The sequence below is a fragment of the Drosophila albomicans genome, chromosome 3 (assembly GCF_009650485.2).
Source record: "Drosophila albomicans strain 15112-1751.03 chromosome 3, ASM965048v2, whole genome shotgun sequence".
Classification (NCBI taxonomy): Eukaryota; Metazoa; Arthropoda; class Insecta; order Diptera; family Drosophilidae; genus Drosophila; species Drosophila albomicans.
Window position 1 is genome coordinate 1,839,749 of NC_047629.2, and position 20,792 is coordinate 1,860,540.

General features: G+C 39.3%; 1 protein-coding gene across 3 annotated transcripts; it reads left to right on the plus strand.

Moving 5' to 3' along the window:
• Positions 1–12,442: 12,442 nt before the first annotated feature.
• LOC117568077 (nucleolar and coiled-body phosphoprotein 1) lies at positions 12,443–20,753 on the plus strand. Of its 3 annotated transcripts, XM_034248448.2 has the most exons (6): positions 12,443–13,085; positions 15,005–15,131; positions 17,471–17,603; positions 18,345–18,421; positions 18,555–18,936; positions 19,000–20,753. In XM_034248448.2, exons 1-6 carry the CDS (start codon positions 12,471–12,473, stop codon positions 20,528–20,530), a joined length of 2,865 nt encoding a protein of 954 aa, XP_034104339.1. In that variant the 5' UTR covers positions 12,443–12,470; the 3' UTR covers positions 20,531–20,753. The 3 variants fall into 3 exon arrangements, with proteins under 3 accessions (XP_034104339.1, XP_034104341.1, XP_034104342.1); XM_034248450.2 differs by lacking the exons at positions 12,443–13,085; positions 15,005–15,131 and adding an exon at positions 15,977–16,744; XM_034248451.2 differs by lacking the exons at positions 12,443–13,085; positions 15,005–15,131; positions 17,471–17,603 and adding an exon at positions 17,896–17,920.
• Positions 20,754–20,792: the final 39 nt, after the last annotated feature.

Here is a 20,792-nt window from a genome sequence, read left to right on the forward strand (position 1 = left end):
AGGCCACCGAATTTGATTAGATAAGCAGCCCCGATTCCATTTCATATTTGCAAAACAAAGCAAATAATAAAACAATTGTCGCTGTGAATGGCTGATGATGTGCGTGACTGTTGACTCCTTACGAATTTTATGGAAATCCCAGGTATTGAAATAATTATGAGGTTGTGCATATATTATTTAAATGCTTGTATGTTAAGTGGTGGTGCAAAATCGATAATGCAAAAGTGGGAAAATCCTTCCTTAAGAATGTGGTTCGACTTTCACTTAACATTCCCTTAAATACAATTATAAAGGAAGATGCTTTTCCATATACCAAACACACAAGAATATAATATATAGGGGGTTGTATGTGTTCGACCCATAAATTTCAATTTGTTTGCTCATAAATATCTCAAATAACCACAAACCGCAAACTACATAAACAAGCAAAGTTTGCGACTGTTAGCGTTGAACAACTATCAGATACTTTTTTTTAAAAACCCTCTTTGTTCTTTATAATACAAAATAGTTTATGCACATGCCTAGCAATCCATACTCGATTGTTACAGGGTAGAAGACGCTTTTGGCCAATGTTTATAGAGCCATTTCCTTGAATTTCTACAAAATGAAATGTGGGGCGTCCTTGAACTTTAAGGCGCAGTCCGAAGGCACCATGAGACCCATGAGACTTTTGCCTGGGCACAAATTGTGCGAGTGCTGTAAAATAAATATTTGAAATTCTAAATGCTTATAAATAAGCTAGCTAATATTATAATTGCGCGCCAGCTTGTACCGCACTTGCCAAATTATATCAAATTTAATTGATTTAACATGCCAGAAAATATAGAAATTTTATATACTTAGCAGAAATATTTCTGTGTGATTTTATGAGTTTTGCTTTGGAAAATTCCTTCGTTATTATTATAATAATGAAATGCTAAACATGTTTATTAAGCGTATAAGCATTCTTAATTTCAGCGTACATATTGTAGCTAGAAAGTTTTCATTTCGATTCGTGCCACAAACATGAATAATAAATATTGTATATTATTATTTACATATTAATTATTCATGTCATCGGAATGGCGTCGTCATTGCCCAATTAATCGCAAGTTGTTTTCATGAGTGATTTATTTGCAAAACTGGGTGATTTGTTGTCAGCGGGATTTTCCATAAAGGATTGAATTGCCCGGCTTTGATATATTGCCAAATACATCAACAATTTTATTCTTATAGGTATTGGGCTTCCACAACTAATTCTCAATAAACTGTCTAATGCTCTTATTGCATCAATCACTTATTTATGTTTTGCGTGCAGTGTCTGCTAAAAAAAAACAAAACAAAAGCAAAAAAAAAAAAAAACAACAAATAACAATTTCTGCTATCAGCTGACTAAGCAGCTTTCTGTTTATGTCATTAAACCGATGAGGGGGCATGCTTTTTTTTTTTTGCTGTTGCTGCCGTGCCCGGAAGAAACTGAAAGCGAAATGTGGGGAATACGACGAGTGTGAGAATGAAAATGTGTTTACAGTTCAGTTAAGTTCAGTTGAGTTCAGTTCTGCTCAGTTGAGTTAGGAATGGATGATTGCAGTGTGATCGATTCTAGGGGAATAGTGATTACGTATACGCACTGTTCGCATCGTTTGATGTAGGTTCTGGTTCGACGGCATTTCAAATGACTAAGGTCCCGCCCCCTTTCTGAAAGCAGCGTCTGTGTATACTATAGTAGAGCAGCCATTGACGCAATTGAAAAGAAAAATAAATATGTTTATTCATTGCGATTTTACCGTCGCCACAAACTGCACGGCGACGTTAACAACAATTTGCTGTGAGCGCTTTGTATTAGTCTTCTACTTTTGTACATATACATAGTATATCGCATTTGGCAGACACGTATATAGATTTTCCTTTTCGACTTAAGCGACATCACGATTTTGCAATTAACACTATGATTCGCACATTGTTTTTTGGTTTATACTTTGACTGTCAATTCGTGAGCCATGTGAGTTTGCGAAAGGGCATTTATATTAGGTATTCTTAAATATGTTTATATATTAGTAAACAACTGAATAAATATGTTTCTTAGCTTAGTTGCGTATCAATAAAACTCACTAGACTGTGTAGAGCATCGAGCAGTCGACTTGAACTTTTGGCAGCCTTGCAGTCGCTTCTTGTATTTATTTATTTTTCTTATCGTTGGCATTAAATTAAACTTGATCTACATAAGTTTGAGTATATATGTCTGTAAGTAGGTAAGTACTATACAGCGTGCTAATATTTATATAATTCATACAATTATAGACTGGCTGCAGTGTGTGGCATTATTTTTAGTTTCGTCGTTAACGAAATTGTATTTGCGTCGCAAATATCGCTTCCGTTTCTCTAAAAAATAGAATCAAATACATTTTGTGAATTTATATTATGTGTACATATAATTATATGAGTGCATGTGACCCATGCATAATGTGGGCCACACGACACGCTGTCGTTGGCATCTGCTATTGACATTGACTCACTCACCCGATCACGAATTTCTTTCATTTTATTTAATGTTATAGCTGCACGGTGAGTGCGAGAGAGCGAGTGAGATGGCAAGCAAGCCTTCTGTAAGTATGTATTGCCTACTTATTCGGGCCAGAGCTGTCCCTTCAGACCCGCTGAAAGAGAGAAGAGCGACGAGTGAGACAACAAAACATTTATCATACTCGTATTTATGCCCAAAAGTGTGCTTGCTGGTTGCCCTTGCCATCCCCACATGGATCCGATTTTGGCACACTTCCAAGTATTTGCCAAACCGCCCACAGCTTTATGTGGCAGCTTAGTTGGCAACAGCTGCTAATAAAGTTCGTTTGGCATGGTCAGTGCTCTGTGCTCTGTGCTCTTTTATAGATTCGCCAAATCAAAATTCTCAACAAAAATCCCCTGGGTTTTTCTTGATTTTCTGCTGCTTTTCATCGCTCTCTCCCATTAAACATATTGTTTCAAACATTGCCGGCGCTTGTCGTTTACCCAGCTCGCGCCTTGGGATACCATCTAACAAACCCAATCCAATGCCAAGGCGGCATCCACATGGCGGCGTGAGTGTTCACGAACTCAACTCGTGGCCAATTTATGCCGGTAAGGAGTGACGTTTTCTCGCCATCAAATGTCGTACAGGTTTCTCTGCTGTAGTGTAGTATCCCAGGCGAAATTACTTGAATTTCTCGTAAATCTCTCTGTTGGCAAATATTTTCATTTGTATTTTTGGCCACCTTTCTATCTATAGAGCCTTCAATGTCATGGCCACTTGTAGTATTTCGACAAGAAATCGAAATGTTTGCTAGCATCATCTAGGGGTTCCTAAGTGTACTAAGTGTATTAACTGATATACTGCCACCCGATGTCAACGCCTTATTACTTAATATATGGTATAGATGTGCTGCATATTTGAATTTAAAGAAAAGTATTTTAATATCATTTCAAATATTTGTAAAACCGTTGCCAACAATTTCGCAAGTTTCTTTTCACGTCAAGCCAAAGGAAAACTATTGTTTGATCAAAATTAATTTTATAATTATTCTTTCGATAAAAAGAAATACAATCTGCAATTCTTTCATCTCTGCGCTCCAATTTATTTTGTAATAATATATCTAGCCACAAGTAATTTGATAGTTCAATTTATCAGCTAGCCCGCAAGATCTCCCACAATAAATCAGTGACTTGACGATTGAAACACAATAAGTAACCTAAATGAAAGCAGCTGATGTTTTTCGCTCAATTTACTTGCATTGTGAGTCACATTATTGGCCAAACAAATAGGTAAAACTTGATTGTTATTGCAAATTTCAATTGCCAGCCGCCGCAGTTCGGCGACTGTTTTCAATTAAGCGGGCGACATGCGCGTGTTTTCAATAAATGTCTGCTGCCCCTTCCCTGAAATCCAGCAACAACGTCGAGTAGTCATACTTATTTACTTTCAGACAGATAGGCAGGCAGTCACAGAGTGGAAATTGAAATTCTAGAATTACTAATTCAAATACAAATGCAGAAGCAAAATTAAAATCATTAGCGAAAGGCAAACAAAACAATTGCTGCTCTGCACGCATATGGTTTATGGGTCGCTTGGGGTGGGTAAATGTCAATGTTGATGGAGAAGAGAAGAGCAGAGCAGAAAAGTGCAGAGAAGAGAAGAGCAGAGCAGCGCAGCACTTCAATTTGCTAATGCCAACTCAATGCCAGCAGAACAAACTGATAATAATGGGAGTGGGAGAGGGACCGCACGTGGAAATGGGCGTGAGGGAGAGATAGTGGGAGTGAGACAACCAGATTTGCAGCATAACCTTGCCTGGAATGCAGTTCTCCTTGACAAACCTGCCAAGAACACGTCCTTGTCTGATGGCATTGAATTGCAAAAGTGTGCCTTATTCCAGTAGCCACATGTCCATCACATGCTACCTGTCTCTTGGCCAAGGTCCGTTAATCAGATCACACCCCAAACATTATTCAATATTAGAGGGGAGATATTGTTTGCATCACGTTTGTCGTCTTAGACTATATTCATAATCTTTGCATTGCACAAATAAAGTCGTTTGAAAGATTGACACGATTCCGCCGACAAGCACACCCCATCCCACACATTCCCACCACATCCATTTAGCCCAGTTTTGAGTGACAGCTTCCCTTAACTCTTTCGCTGTCTGTCAGCTGAATTGGCCTGGCCCGCTGCTGCGGCGATGATGACTAATAAACGTCGGATGTGATAGCCAAACAAGCGCAAATATGAATACAAGTTCTCAAGAGGAAAGTTGACGACGAGAAGTTACCCTGTTTTGGGAAAAACATTTACTTCCCAGTGAAACGCAACTGATAATTAAGAGAAAAATTAATTCCTTTAATAATAATTAGTTTAATTATGAATTAGCATACCCCACTTCAGCACAATATTGATGGGTATACAACAAATATATATGGAGCTTTTATAGAGATTATATATGCCCCCATAAGTGTATATAATATTGGACTGACAAACACAACACAATATTTGCAAAAAAAATAAACATAAATATTGTGTTTAAGCAGGCAAATAAGTAATGACACTTGTAAGCTAATTAAGAAACGTTGCAAACACATGCGTTATAAATTTAATTGTCATACTTGAGTCACGTGAATGTGTTTTACGTACTTTCAAATACTTGACAAATGAATATTGGTGTGTTAATTAAAATAATAAGAAACTGTAGTTTAGACTTTAAATACTAAAAATGAGGAACGATGTTTTATACATTAGCTGACATTAATAAATAATTAACAATATTTGTCTGCTATAGATTTGTACTATAGATAAACAACTAAAATGTTAAATTTTTCAATTTCGTTATGCATATATAAATTGAAATCCTGCACGTTGGGGAAAGTTCTCTAATCGTTGGCCTGGCGCCTCTTTATTATATATTTATATTATATTATTATCATGCTTAGCTTTAAGCTTTTGCATGTCAACGAAAGTGTGTCCTCAATCCTCTTCCTCTTTGGTTTTGTGGCACTTTTATTTGCCTCCACTAGACACACTACTGTGTGCTCAATTTGCAGCTTTGGTGATGGTGGAAATGTCCTTTAGTGGTAGCAGCAACGATAGCAACCTCGTTTCAAAGGCAATGCCAATGTCAAGGATGCAAATTCAGGCAACAATAGAGCAGAACAATTCCAGCGGCGCCAGCTTGACTGCTGGGCCCAAGGTCAAAGAGCAGCAGCAGCAAGCGTCTCTTAGCGCTGCTAAATGAATAAATTAAAATGCAGTTGGGGCGCAGACACAATGGCCACAAAATAACAATGTAATAGCCTTGAGCCTCCAAAGCTTAAATGCTAAATGTGAAGTGGAAGGCAACCGCACTTCCCATCTAAATATACATATGTATGTATGTATGTTAAAGAGTCTGCTAACTTATCAGAATGGGGATGCGAGGCAAGGGTCGAAATTTTCCGAATCATGCGTCATATCTGTTGGGTTCCGCCATCTCTCGGGTTATCAGCTGCCCACGCGCCACTGTCTCGATGTGATAGGCTTGTTGTCAGTTTTATTTTCGTCAGTCTTGATGTAAAAATATCAGATTGTTGCGTCACTTATTTAGCATTTCTCACAGCCCCTGACATTCACTGACATCTCATTCGATATCCATCAACTTTATTTCCGGAACGTGCCAACTTATATGCATAGTATATATCTTGCCAGGATACTTAGACTCTGTTTGCTCGTCACTTGCGCACGCGATTCGGTTATTATTTGTGGCGATATCACCGCCTGGGCTCAAAGCACTTTCCGTGCAATTGCATTTTTATCATTTTGTAGTGTGAAGTTTTCGATAGACAACTTTTTGACATTTTTGGAATAAAGTTCTATAAAAAGACGCGACACTTTTAATGAGTTTGTGTACATTTCAGCTGTAATTTTGTTGTGTTGCAAATTAAAAGTCGTACAATATATATGTATATATGTAAGTGAGTCATCGTTGATAACTTTTATAAATTCTCAAGTTAATTCCCTGATGCCTTCTTATAACAGAATTGTTTTGTGGAGTGTAACCAACTTAAATTCGTTGAGTGTTTTTCAATCAGTTGCTGATATGCCTTTTGGACAAGCGATCTTTACGCGAATTGCCAGCCAGCATGGAGAAAAATAGGCGACAAAGTTTGAAATTATACATGGCGTTGAGGTTGATAAGATCTGAACGATAAGAGGTGGCTCGCTAGTCAACAACAGCTGTTTTTCTACAGACCACAATTTAATTAGTTTTGGGCCCAGTCCATTCACAAAGTCGACACGGAACCGTTGTAGGCGTGGAGAGGGCAAATGAGGTGGTAGATAGCCCCGTTAGCTTCCGCTGGTAAATATTTGTTATTGAATTTTTGTTGGACAAACAATTGGAGAGGAAAAAACAATTTGTGAAGAAGAATTTATATGTAAATAATAAATATTTATTACTCGTAAGCTTCTGAGAACGATGTGGAATTCGCATTAAGAAGCTAATAATAAATTAATGCGCTCTTTGTTGTGTGCCTATTGGTGCAGTTACAAAAATAAACACTCAAATTGTTGACATTAGAGATTAGATTTCAAGATTTGCAATAAAATTATTATTTATTATAGTTCGATTAGAGTTCATAAATTCGAATGAATTAAACTGCATTAAAAATACCATGGCGCGTGGTTAAACCAATTCGTATTTAAGAGATGCAGAGACCGATCTAGCTTGCCCTAGTTCAAACGCGACTTCACCAATTGCAATCCAGTCTCCAGGCTGCGATTTAATGCAACTGCACCTGCTCTTAAGTGTCAGCACATGCTCTGTCAAAGAGTATTGCAAAAATCAAAATTAGTATCTGAGAATTGAGAGCGCAGCTGTTAGAAAAGTATCTGAGAGCGCAGGCACTGCCATAGGCTATGCTGCTTGCACACATAGCAAAGCATTATGCGAGCGAACAAGTGTTGCCGTAGTATAGAGTTGTCTCGCTTGCACCCCCAGCAACGGCATGGGTCGATGGCACTAGTCAATTCGACGCGGACAGCGAGCTGGCTGGCGAGCAAATTCTGTCAGCTAAAGCATCTGAAAAATATACTGCATTCAGTTCAGTCTCTCAACTCGCTCGAATCGGACGTATACAACGCTTGGAATTTGAATAATAGTGATAAAGTGCAAGTCGCGCAAAAAAGCCTAAATCGCGCGTGTGAGAAAACCAAATTTGATTGAGAAGCTAAAATTGTATACGTACTGCATATCTATATGTATGTATGTGCATATATAAATACAAAAGCAAAAGCCAAAGTGTAACTGTGCTGGTCTCCCGCCCAGTCTGTGTGGCCAGAGCGAGTGTATAAGTGTTTATGCGTTCGCGTGTGTGTGTGCGTGTAATTTGTACAACACAGAAATTTTCACATACAAAATTCGATGTTGAAAATTAAATTGAAATTAGCGAGCTCATCAATTGAATGAAATCTAATTCATAATACAATCAAAATAAATAATTACAAAGCAACAACGACGAAAAAAGTGTATCAAGAAGGTAAATTTAAAATGTTGTCCAACAAGAAGTAAAAACGTTTAGAAAATTTTTTTCTGTTGCGTGCCCTTTGTAAATGCTATTGTATGTGTGTGTGCGTGCATGCGAACGTATTAGTGAACTTTATTTAATTTTTTTATGTGTGCTGTAAAAATAGCCAAGCAAAGAAAGAGCAGGCGGCGATGAAAAAATGGGCAGCAACGGCCACGCAAGAGCAGCCAAAGAGTGACACCCAGAGAGTGAGTGTGAGAGACGAATCGAACGAGTGAGCGACGCACAGACAGACAGAGAGACCGAGAGAGAGAGAGAGCGTAGCAACGGCATCGACTTAAATCGTCAGTTCAAGTGGTGTTTTTTTTTCCTATTTGTTTCTTTTTATTGTCGCCGCCACACTGCTGTTGCTGCTTTGCCAGTTGTCTTGATCTTTTGTTTTGTTGTTGTTTCTACGAGTAGGTGTATTTTATCTGTGTTTCAACTGTTGTTTTTGTCGTCATCGTGTCATCGTCATCGACTACGACAACGACTTCTTTTTTTTTATTATTATTATTTTTGTGGTCTTCTGGCCAGTTCCACGTAAATATGCCGTCCCACAGCTGCTTTTTGTTTTGATATGAGAAATTTATAATCAAGTAAGCGTGTCTGTCCGGCTGCCTGTCATAGTATGTGTGAGCGTGTGTGCGTGAATAAATTATTAACACACTTAAAATCGAAAACTTGTTTGCGATGATTTTGCCAATGCAGATGCCGAAAATCATGTAAATTTCGCGAACTTTAACAAATTCCCCTTAAAAACATTATTATTATGTGATCATCATAACAGTACAATGCCTATTTTACAATCACACATTCGCATCACATTTGTGTTAGAGCTTCAATGTGCATGACTAATAACCGTTTTAATTGTATGATTTCGGTATTTATTCCAATTTCTTGTGAGTGCTTCATTTACTCACTCTTTTATCGCGTCTCGCCTCATATGGCTTTCTTCATGCCGTATAAAAATACAAATATACACATACATACATGTATATATTTTTATTTGTGTTTGTGCGTTGTTGTAGGCCTAGACTGAAAGTTGTTGCCATTAATTATTTATAGCGTGCATTTAAAAGTATATAAGCGGGCTATTATTGTCATTTGTTTTACTGTTCATTTGCAATTTATTTAATGATAAGATACAAGCAATCCATCAAAGAAACAGGAAAACAAATTCTGTTTATCTGTTGTTTTTCTCAAAAATGCTTGTTTTCAATAACATATTTATTTATTTTCCTGTCACTTATTTTAAAATTGAATATTTCGCGCATCGGTATGCAGTAAAAATATCAACAAAACCTTTGACTGGTCGTGCTCTCTTTTTTTCTATCTCCCTCTCTCTCTCTCTCTTTCGTTCAGTGTTTCATTATTGTTATGAACCCCTCAGTTATTTTCCTCCATCTCAGCTTTTAATCTCACTTATCACTTTTTGATAACAGCAGATTTAGCCACGCCTTTTTGCGATTTATACAGTTTATTTTAACTTGAACTAATTTCAAAATTTTCCTATATACACAACATGTTAAGATCTATTTAATTTTATTATAAAATAATTGAGAAATATTTAGCAACGTTTTTGATAACTCGAATTATCGAGGCAGACTTTTGTCATTGTACTTGAGTGTTGACATTGTATTGAATGAATTTAACAAACATTTACTTAACAATTTGCACTACGGATTATTGTTGTTGTTGTTTCGATGGGCTGTCAAATTCTAGAAGACGCACTCCAAGTGCGAACTTTTTTGCCCTATATCATGTCATACCCTGGATTAATAGACAAAAGGGGTATACCATATATTTCGATGATGACCTTATTCAAAACGTTAATATATTCAATTTATATGAAACTTGATTTAGCTGCATTTATAATTCGATTAAATCAGCGTTTCTATTATCAGGTATTACTTAGTCAAGTAGACTTTCTTCAGAAAATAAATTCAAAGAAACAGACATACGATGTCTATGTACATATATATCTCGATATATGTATGCATGTGAATCGTTTGTGTTGCTTTGTTGCCTCCGCTTCTGTTTTGACTGACAGTTGCTCTTTTGCGTCTTGTTCTGCTTTTGTGCTTTCTTGTTATTGATAAAACACTTTGTTTTGATTTTGAATTTCGATTCCGAGTTGAGTTTTTAATTGGGTGCTAAATAAATTACAATTCCAAAACATATTCATAGGCTCTGTTTTCGTTCGCCATTTGCCAGCTGTTCGAAGTGCAGTTTTGCTTGGTGTTTCAGACTTTTTGCCTTTATATCTGCTTCAGTTTGACCTACATTTGGGCCACAAACACATATGTACTTATAAAAAACAAAAACGTTGATATACTCGTAAAAGCGGCTGTGTGGTATGGGAATTTTTGGCTTTGTTTACTTTCATTTCAATTGAGAATCCAAACTGTTTGCGGCCCAGTTAAAGTGAGTCGAGAATTTAGTTTAGATGCTGCTGATAAGGCTGCTCATTATCTTGTAGGTCGGATGCTATGGCCTGATGATGGGCTGACTCAGCTGGATTTGATTATGTGTTATCTGCGTCGCAGATTGACGCTTTCACTGTCTGTAGTTCAGTCTTTCCAATAATCATCATTCGGCGTTTCATGAAACAACTGTGATCAAATAGTTAAGCACGCCCAGGCATCGTCCGTCCGGCTTCCATCATAAACAGCGCAGCCTTGAGTCTGTTCCGTGTTTCATCAATTGTTGTGTCGCATTTACTTGACAGTTTCAATTGACGCGTACGGTTCGCTATAAATATCGCAAGTGTTGCTTTTGAGCTGCAAGTGTTTTTATATTTTGTATAAAAATAAATTGTTTAAATGCGAGTATAAGACATAGCATTTGGGATTTGGACATCAACGATAAGCGATGTTGTTGTGCGTTGTTGTTGAGTTCACAAAACTTTTGGATCAGTCAGACCAGATACGCGAGCAATGCCCGATCGTTGACTGCTTCAAGTTAATGACACCTTGATTACGTACACTTATCGAGAAGATCGCCATATGACGGCTACTTAGTCATAAGCAGTAACAATAATAGCAAGAGCAACAGTTGGAAAGTGATTCCCAGAATTCAATACGTTTCCCACATCCACACTACAATATGGCTAATTACGAAAGCAGTTATTTAGCCAAGTATCTGTTGTACTTACTGATAGCGCAGATTAAAAGGCGCGCCGTCTGGCGATGTAGCTGACGTCTATTGTAAATAGCTAGAAATAGCACGTAAAAAGTACCTGCTAGATAAAGATACGAACACAACGAAAAGATACTCATACGGATACGGATACTGATGCAGATGCAGCTACAGATACACAGATATTTGTAGATAGAGCTACTGCTTTATTATTTACAGCCTCGTCTGGCAAATATGCATTGGAATTCACTCGGATAACTTTTTATGACGTCTGCCTTTTACTGTTGTGTTGTTTATTTTCGTTGTTTTTTTCTGCTTTGCTTATTTGCATTGCGTTAGGAGGCGTGTAATTGGGGCGTGCCAGCGGCAGAGGTTTTGGGGCCAGACAAATGCGCAATTCGCGAATCGTGCGATTTTCACAAGTCAACGGCAATTTGTCAAACGATAACTTAATTAACATTTGAGCAATTGATAACTGCCTAACCTGCGGCACAAGTGCAGCTATCAATATCAATGACCGCACTCTCAATTCCCAGACACGTGGCCCACGGCTGACTGATCACGAACCCGAGAGCAATCACAATACTCACAATGGAATTCAATTAAGAATACGCTTCATTAAACGCCTCTAACATTTATTGTACTCGTTCCATGGTTCAGAGATCGTTTTGATTGTGCTGCAGATTGTCTGTTGCCCGAGTGGGTTGTCTCGTAGTAAGTGCGATCGAAGCTTTAACTTGCATCAATACCTTTTACTCACTCGTCACTCGTATATTAGACAAAGCAGCTGTCAGCTGTGCACACAAAGCATTCGTATTGAGTTCAACATTTGTTTAGTTAGCTGTAGTTGGAGTTACATGCATATATACTTCAATATGTTCCCAGTCATAATCTGACTTCACTAACAATCAGAAGCGGAACCGTGTTTTCACGAGGAAATGACATTGAACCTCGCTTTGACTTACGAACGGAATGCACAAGTGCATCGAATGAGATCTCTGAGCTCTGAGATCACTGAATCGCGTGCAATGTCAATTCGAGGTGCGTGCATTGAGAAAACTCGCAACCGGTTTACCAGACGGGGCCGGTGCTTGATCGATCTATTAACACTCGGGGATTTTCACATGCTTAACCCAATTGTAATGCAATTCTCGTTTCGTTTCGTTTCAGATACAACAGCAACGGATTTCCCATTTTTCTGAAACGGGAAAACAAATCAAAACACAACAACAACAACAACAACAAAGCCAACAAACAAATCGTTAAACTGTTTCGTGCGGCAGGGAATGGTATATTTCTTGGGGGATTGGGGCATGGGAGATTCTGACTTGTCGTCATATCAGCAGCATGTTCCAAATATACAGCAGCACCAACGCATCCATGGACGTGATTTACATCAACAGCAACAACAGCAGCAGCAGCAACAACAACAGCAGCAGCAGCAACAGCAATTGGTTACACAAATCTCAAGCAGATTAAATCTGCAATTCGCCAGCGGTTCAAGCTTCCTCCAGCAAGCGTCACCCATCCCATCGCCCCAGCATCATGTCGTCAGCCCGAGGAGCAGTAGCAGCATCACCAGCAGCAGCAGCAGCAGTTTGGTAACCGCCAATCTTCAGCAACTATCGGTGAGCAACAGCGGCAACAACAACAGCAGTTGCTCAACGCCCACCAAGTCACATCATCAACAGCAACAGCAACAGCAGGTTGATTCTCATCCTCCAGCTGGTGCTGCACTTAAGGCGCATTCATCTTGGCTGCGACAATGCTCCGAATCGAATGGCTCACAATCAGTTGCCGATAGTTGCGGGAAAGCGAAGCCGTCGCAGCAACCTACACAGCTTAGCAAGGATCTCCAGGACAACGAAGATGAGGTTGCACTTCATCCACTTTCCAACCAGGTGAGTCCCGTAAAGAAACTGATTTACATATTCCAAGCTAGCAGAAAGTTAAACTCGGACAAATATAACAAATTAGAAAGCTATAGTCGAGTCTGTACAATCGTCTGAGAGATACCCGCTGCCCATTTTGAATGAAAACAAAACAGTGCGGTATTATAGTTAAAAAATACAGTACTATTATACCAGAAAATACTAAAATGTACCAAAAACTATATTTCGTATATCGATATACTGCTTAATTCACTCAAAGCTACGAAGACCTAACAGTTAATTCATTTTCATTAACCTCATCTCACCCAATTTTCAAGAATGGGTAGCAAGAATAAAAAACTACATAATAAAACATATTTATTAAAGGAGATGTACTGTTTATTATGCTATTCGGATTATATTTCTAAAAAAAATACGCAGATTAGAGGTCCTATTACTGTATCTAATACCTCATTTACTCTCTTTACAACGGACACGGTATTTGATTAAATGGGCTCAAGACGTCAACCCTTTGAGTTAGAAATTTCGTTTAGCAGTTCCTTGTGCAGATCGCCAAAGTAAACTGCGAGTCCCTCGAATGAATGTTTCATAATAAACGTTCTAATCACAGCCCAAGTGGATTTGATAAAATTCACATTGGCATAGACCATCAGTTCGGTATGGTTTTTTAAATGACCAACGAGGCAATAGTGCAATATCACATTAAATACGTCTGCATAGGGAATTCCCTCCTGCGTGCAAACTATGTCTATCGAATAGAGCTCACCAGGAGTGCTGCATTGCCGCATTTTCTGCTGCTCGGTAACTTTGGATACTTTTGGACCAACAGTGACATTTAACGCAACCGTCATGCTCACGATCCTTGCCTTCTCGCCATTTTTGCTGTTGGACCACTGACCCAATTGTAGTTCTGTTGTTTGACGCTTGGCTTGAAAATCCGCAAAGAAATCGGAATTTGAAAAAAGTAATTGAAAAAGTCGATCAACATGAATGTGCAGCTTGGTCTGTAGCATTAAACTTCCTTCGTGTAACGAGTCGCATATTCGAGAAGGACCAAAAAGGGAATTTCTGACCGACATCACTTCTTCGAAAGAGTCGGTTGTGCAAAGCTTTGATGACTTGTATGACTTCTTTTTCCCACGAACATACTGTGACTTTGCCCTGAGCCTTTCCATATCACTTGCTGTTAGAGAGACAATTTCGGGTGACGTCTTCGCCTCCCTTTCAGTCTTCCTTTTGGTACGGCGTTTTGAAGTTCTCAGATCGTCGACTACAGTAGCCGCAATTGATGGTTTCACTGCCGCTTGCCGGGATGTGGTTGCTGTTTGTCTTGATGTTGTTGCTCTCTTCTTTCCAAATCCATGTTTTAATTTACTGCGAATGGAGTTCATTGCAATGAGAAACCCATTTAAATCATTTCCATTTTCTCCATTTTGTTAATAAATATTATCGATCTGATCCATATATGTGTATGTGTTCATTATTTTGAACTGAAATTTAAACTGTGTGTGCTTGCTTAGAATCCAGTCAAATTTATTCGAAACAACAAATTTGAGCTATGAATATTCCATATTTGTTTACGTAAGTTCATCAAGCGGGGAAATCTAAACTGCTTTTATGAAAGAGCTCAAAGTTCTTGGAGCTTCCAACTTCGAGAGTGTTTACTTAGACCTGTCAGGCGCCTGGTTGGATAGGTTGATATCCAATACAGCTGCTCGTAATTAGGCTCCCTCATTAGGTTTAATATAGTGGTGACAAGCCAAAGCTCGTAAAGATTAACGTCTGTAATCAGCAAGCAAAAGTGGCGTGACGTAGATTTGATAAGATATTGTAGGTGTCGGTTATGGTTAAGGGTATGGCCACACGACCGGACAAACACTTGTCTTGACTTGACTTGGCTTTGACTAAGCTTTTTATTTTGTTTACAGGTCGGAGGACACACACGCCTGTTGCTGCTCAACCAGTCGACGGTGATAAAACCGCTGAATTTGCGCGAATTGGACTTTTATCAGAACATTCCGCAGGACATACAGAAGTTTGTGCCCAAGTACAAAGGTAAGATACCGACTATATTCCTTTGTTAATCACTCAACAAGATTCTCGATTCTATCGAAGCGCTTCATAAGATATTTCGTTTCAAATTAACCGCTTGTTCTATCATATCTCTCAAATAAAACTCGAGAAAATAAACCAATAAAAAAATTAAAACCAAAAAAACAAAAAAGAAAAAATGTTATGAGAATATCTTTCAGAACGCGCTTTGCATTTCCATTTGTCTTGAGTTGTGACATCGCTGATGCTGTATTTATTCAACTTTTATTTTGTACTAACTTTTCACATTTGTCCAAACTACCAAATGAAATAAAAAAAAAAGAAAAAAAATGAAAAACGAAACAAAAAATAAATCAAAATTTATGAGCTCCTTTGTATCGTCCTTAGTTAATGCAATATCGAAAAATAAAATGCATTTCAATATCTCATTTTTATTTTAAGTATTATATTTATATATGTGATATCGTATACTGTAAGTTTTAAAATTGAAATTGAATGAAAACAAATAAAAACAGAGCATAAAAAAGAAGAGAACAAAAAAATAAATAAATAAGAAAAGAAAAGAAAAGAAATGAAATTAAACAAAACTGAAATAAGACTGAACCATATCGTAATCTTTAGGTAAATAATAGCTTTAAATATTTGTAATACAAAAAGCAAAATAAAAATATTTTAGCTGCCATGCCCAATTATTGTCTGACTCGACGCCTGGAAGTAGTCCAAGCGCCTGGCCAAAAGATCAACCCGCACACACAGAATCATTTTATCATAAGAACTTTTAGTTAGTAGCGAAGTGACAACAATGGGTAAGTCGCAAAAAACATAACAAATCCAAAACAAAAACAAAAAAACCTCTTCTCCAGCCAAAAAGACTTATTCTTAATCCAAAGCAATCCTTTGACAATGATTCACCGTTGGAGATTGTAAAATTTTTGATCGCCAGAACCGGCGAATGTAAAAGTTATACAATCTTTTTGGTTAGTTAATGAAAAAGAACTGTGAAACAAAGCACGTCCCTAGACAGCAGGCAATACTATACTCGTATGTCTATGGCCTGGATCTGGGGGCGTGCCCGTTGCCACTACATATCTACGCTCTATGCTCGTATTATCCAAAGGTTCGAAGTGCCGACTGACAGACCCGCTCGTGATCTGCCGCTGAACCAATTCGGAGAGCAGCCCCCAAACCGAAACGAAACGAATCGAAACGAAATGCAACGCAACCAACCCAACGAAATGAGAGTTGAGAATGAGAAAGCGTAAAAATCAATGCAATTTTTTTATCCCAATCTCTTGACAAACAAATAACAAAAACAAAAACAAATGAAAATGAAAATCAAGAAACAAACCAAAAATCGTGTTTATTTTATGTGTTTGTTCAGAACGCACATCGTGCTGCCCCCTTCTTCAATACGTTGTTGTTGTCTAGTCATGTGTCATCGTCGTCGTCTCCCTAGGCCTTGCCGATCTAATCGTATCGGATCGGATCTGATCCGCTCTGCTCTTCTCAGCTCTGCTCTGCTCTGTCTGTCTTTGGAACTGAAAGTCTCCGAGACTCTCACAGTACGAAAGCCGATTAGAAATGCAAGCAAGCCAAAATGGCAATGGCCTCAACGGGTTTGTATGAATAAACACATACTATACTACTATACTATACTATATATTTATATATATATTTAACTATATACTATATACATACTACTATTTTATACTTTGATCAATCTCAATACTTTACATTATACATTAATTACAAAACTACGAATACAATTACGTTACTTAATTTCCCTAATAGATCTAAGCTATTCTGTTCCTTATAAGTATATTTTTTAGGTTTTAAGATAGCTTTAGGCGACATCAAAGACGAAATTATTATTCAGATATTTAATGTAATCTTGCACTTATTTCCCAATTTTACACGATGCTCTCAATTACTAGCTTAGGTATAATAATCATAAGTCGATCTCTATGTATTCCATACTCTTTCCCTACGCTCATTGCTCTTCCGAATTCCGTGTCCAATGCATGGCTATTTCTAGGGTGTCCGATTATCATCTGGGGTACTTTATTCATAGAACTGTTTGTCTGTGTTGCGAATTCATTCATTCACATATTGTGTCTGTTAATCATAAGCTTATTAATGTCTTAACCATTTGTGTTTAAGTCGGAGAACCGAACCCATCGATCTCGAGGTCCACAGCATAAGCATTGAATGTGAACCACAAGATTGTTGTGTCGTATAAACGATACTTAACTACATAAATACATCAAATTATAATAATAATGAAAAACACTGAGTTCGAGAACCGTATGACTTATCGCCCGCCGGTCCCAATCTATTTTCAGGCGTTATGCAAGCGACCTCCATGGGCGGCATTAAGCTGGACAAACGCTACTCCCCCAGTTTCCGGGACGAGGCTGCCGCGGTGCCCGTGCGCAAGATGAGCGCCTCGAAGCGCAAGCGTGATGATGTTCTCAGGTATGTAACATCATTCCGAAGATCTGAGTTTCCTACATGCACATTATTTGTTGTCAAATTATAAAGATATATGCACCACATACATACCTTTGATAACGCATGCGTAGGTGTGTGTGTGTGTGTGTGTGTGTGTGTGTGTGTGTAAATACTTAATATAATATGTACATATCTTAAATACTACTATTATATACCACATAATATGACTGGAGTATTCTGCGAAGCAAATGGAAATGAATTTTATTTTTGTTTTAGATTGTGCAATGCATACAAAAAACAAACACGCACTCGCTCCTCTCTCAAAGATAACGGGTATTTGGGTATGCAAATTACAATATAATATAGTATGAGTATTTTTTGACAATTCCAATTGCAATTCCCATTGGAAGAGTGCAACATGATTTGTTCCATTGAAAACTGGTTGTGACCGTTGCATTTGAGACCAGCAACCAATAGTATTGAATACTCCTTAGTCAATTCGTTTAAATGCCTACTCATCGCCAGGTGTTTGCCAAACGCAACTGCTTCCTTCGTTTCAATGGAACAAAACATGTTGTGCAATCAAATGAAACAAAACGAAAACAAGAAACCAACCACAAAAAAAAAAAAAAAACAAAACAGAGAATTCCAGCTTATTTTGTTTTAGGTCACACTCATTTGTGCCATCTAAATGGGGTTCGCAGCCTTGTAAATGTCCGCTTGATTCCATATTAATACCACACATCTCGCCTGGATTATTTGCAGAATGAAGGTGCATAAGAACGGAAATGCGGCCGATGTTATCAAGAGCATTTCGCAACTTGACAACTCCAATAAGCAATGTTAGTATCTGTGCCCTGGCTCTCGGTATCCTGGACAGCAAAAACACACTATATGACTACTTTGCCTAGCTAAGCTTACTTTACAATCTGCGAATAGTTGACTAATATTTCACATTTGGTTTCACTTTCACAGACTTCCTGATGCTCGAGAATATCACGTCTCAGTTTCGCAATCCCTGCATTCTGGACCTGAAGATGGGCACCCGGCAGCATGGCGACGATGCCTCCGCCGAGAAACGTTCGAAGCAAATGGCCAAGTGCGCTGCGAGCACGTCCGGCTCTCTGGGCGTTCGACTATGCGGCATGCAGACCTATCAAGCAGATCTGGAACAGTATGCCAAGCGAGACAAGTATTGGGGACGGGAGCTCAACGAGTGTGGATTCAAAACCGCCCTGCATGACTTTTTCTACAATGGCTATCGTCTGCGCATTCGTGTTATACGCAAAATCTTACAACGATTGTTGCAGCTCCGTCGCGTCATTGAGAAACAATCCAGTTACAGATTCTACTCGTGGTAAGCACATAATAAAGAATACTTTTTTCAAGTTTTTATTAAACTTTTGCTTCATTTATATAGCTCCTTACTCATCGTATATGAGGGCCATGAAGAGAATCCAATGGCTCATCCACCGTCTATGGACTTGGATGATTGGCTGGAAGCCCCGAAATCAGCCACAGTGCAGCCAACAGCAGTGTTTGACTATCATCCAGAGAACAGCATAGATGAAGATGATATTGAGGACGATGACGCGGGACACGAGGCGGGTGATGAACTGGAGCCTCACGACACCGATGAGGATTTGCAACTGGTGACCGCCGTTGACAGTGGCAATGCTTCGGCAACTAACAGCAGCACCGGTGCCGATGGCTGCAACTACGATGCCGATGCATCCAATGACTCAAACTCACGCTTGAATTTAGCAACTCGTCGTCATCTGCATAAACGTGGCTTTGCGGAGGCGGCGGCACGTGGTGTCAAGCAGACAGCCACTAGCTCCACCACCACAACTGACGAGGAGGAAGACGAAGAGGAGGAAGACGAGGAGTCAAATAAGTCTCAGCATTCGCATTTGTCCGTCATGCCACCACCGCGTAGCTGCGGTGTGCTGCCAAACAAGCAAACAACTGTTGGCGGTGGCAAGAATAGTGGCAACAACGCAACACCTGCATTCATTCCAATTTCCGAAGAGACAGTATTCCTGGATCCAGAGCCAGCGCTGCCCAGCGTGACAACCTCATCGCCACATTCCGGTGACTCGTGGATGAACTACAGCAGCAACAGCAGTGACGACTTCTCCGGTCTCTCCGAGCAGATCAAAGCTTGCGCCAGTGGCCGCCAGACCTGCAACAACAGCTCCGATGACGGCAGCTCAGACTACGAGAGCAGCATTATTGGCCCAACAGAAGCCATGTTCAAGCGTTTCAAGTCACAGCAATCCTTTGATGCAGCATCCGGTAGCGTAGATGCCACCTCTCCGCCCCACACAGCCGGCAATTCGAGTGTCTCAAACAGTGCCACCATCAAGTCAATTGTGTCACCTGCCTCATCCAGCGCCTCATCGTTGGTGTCCGTAAAGGGAGCTGTGAAGCGACTGCGTTGCAAAGATGACGACGAACACTACGCAGCCCACGATGACTCTAGAGAGGCTAAGAAATCAACGATAACATCCACACCCGTTTCAGCCGTTTCTTCGCCCTCAAAAACACGAGCAACAGCCGCAGTGCAACGCAGTTGTGAAAACATTTCCAATTCGATGCTCACTGGCATCCTGCTCGATTCTCTAGAACGACGTGCCAGTGCCGAGAGTGACAACAACAACACATCTGAGCCCAAAACGTCAGCGGCAAGTGCAGCTGCTCGCAATACTGCTTTACTGCACGGATCCAAGTCGTTGGACATGTCTGCACCGCCCACAGACGATTCGGCCTGTTTTGTAGATGTGCGTCTCATAGATTTTGCGCACACTGCTTTTGTGCCACGCAACGGCAGCATGCTACCCACTCCAGCCGCCGCACCCGTGCATCATGGACCAGATGGCGGCTTTCTCACCGGTCTGGACAGCCTCAATCGTCTGCTCAATGAGATATTGGCCGAAGAATCCGTCTAGACAAGGAGCAAACATCCTACCTAACGCATACAAATTTAGCCCACTCACAGATTACATGAATGGGGCGCTGAAAAAGCAGAGAGAGTTGAAAGTACAATTTGATTTGAAAATACCTAAATTGTTGCAGCAACATGTGTTAAATTATGAAACTAATCTTTAGAAATTCGAAATGTGATTCAGCAAAACAAAAAAAAAAAAACAAAAAAAAAAGAAAATATAAAAATATTTAACCATTATCCAGATTAACAACCACATAAAAACA

Coding starts and splice junctions, on each gene's coding strand:
- LOC117568077 (XM_034248448.2), top strand. CDS start 12,471: ATGGTATATTTCTTGGGGGATTGGGGCATGGGAGATTCTGACTTGTCG. Junction 17,604..18,344: donor AAGCGTGATGATGTTCTCAG/GTATGTAACATC, acceptor GATTATTTGCAG/AATGAAGGTGCATAAGAACG. Junction 18,937..18,999: donor AGTTACAGATTCTACTCGTG/GTAAGCACATAA, acceptor TCATTTATATAG/CTCCTTACTCATCGTATATG.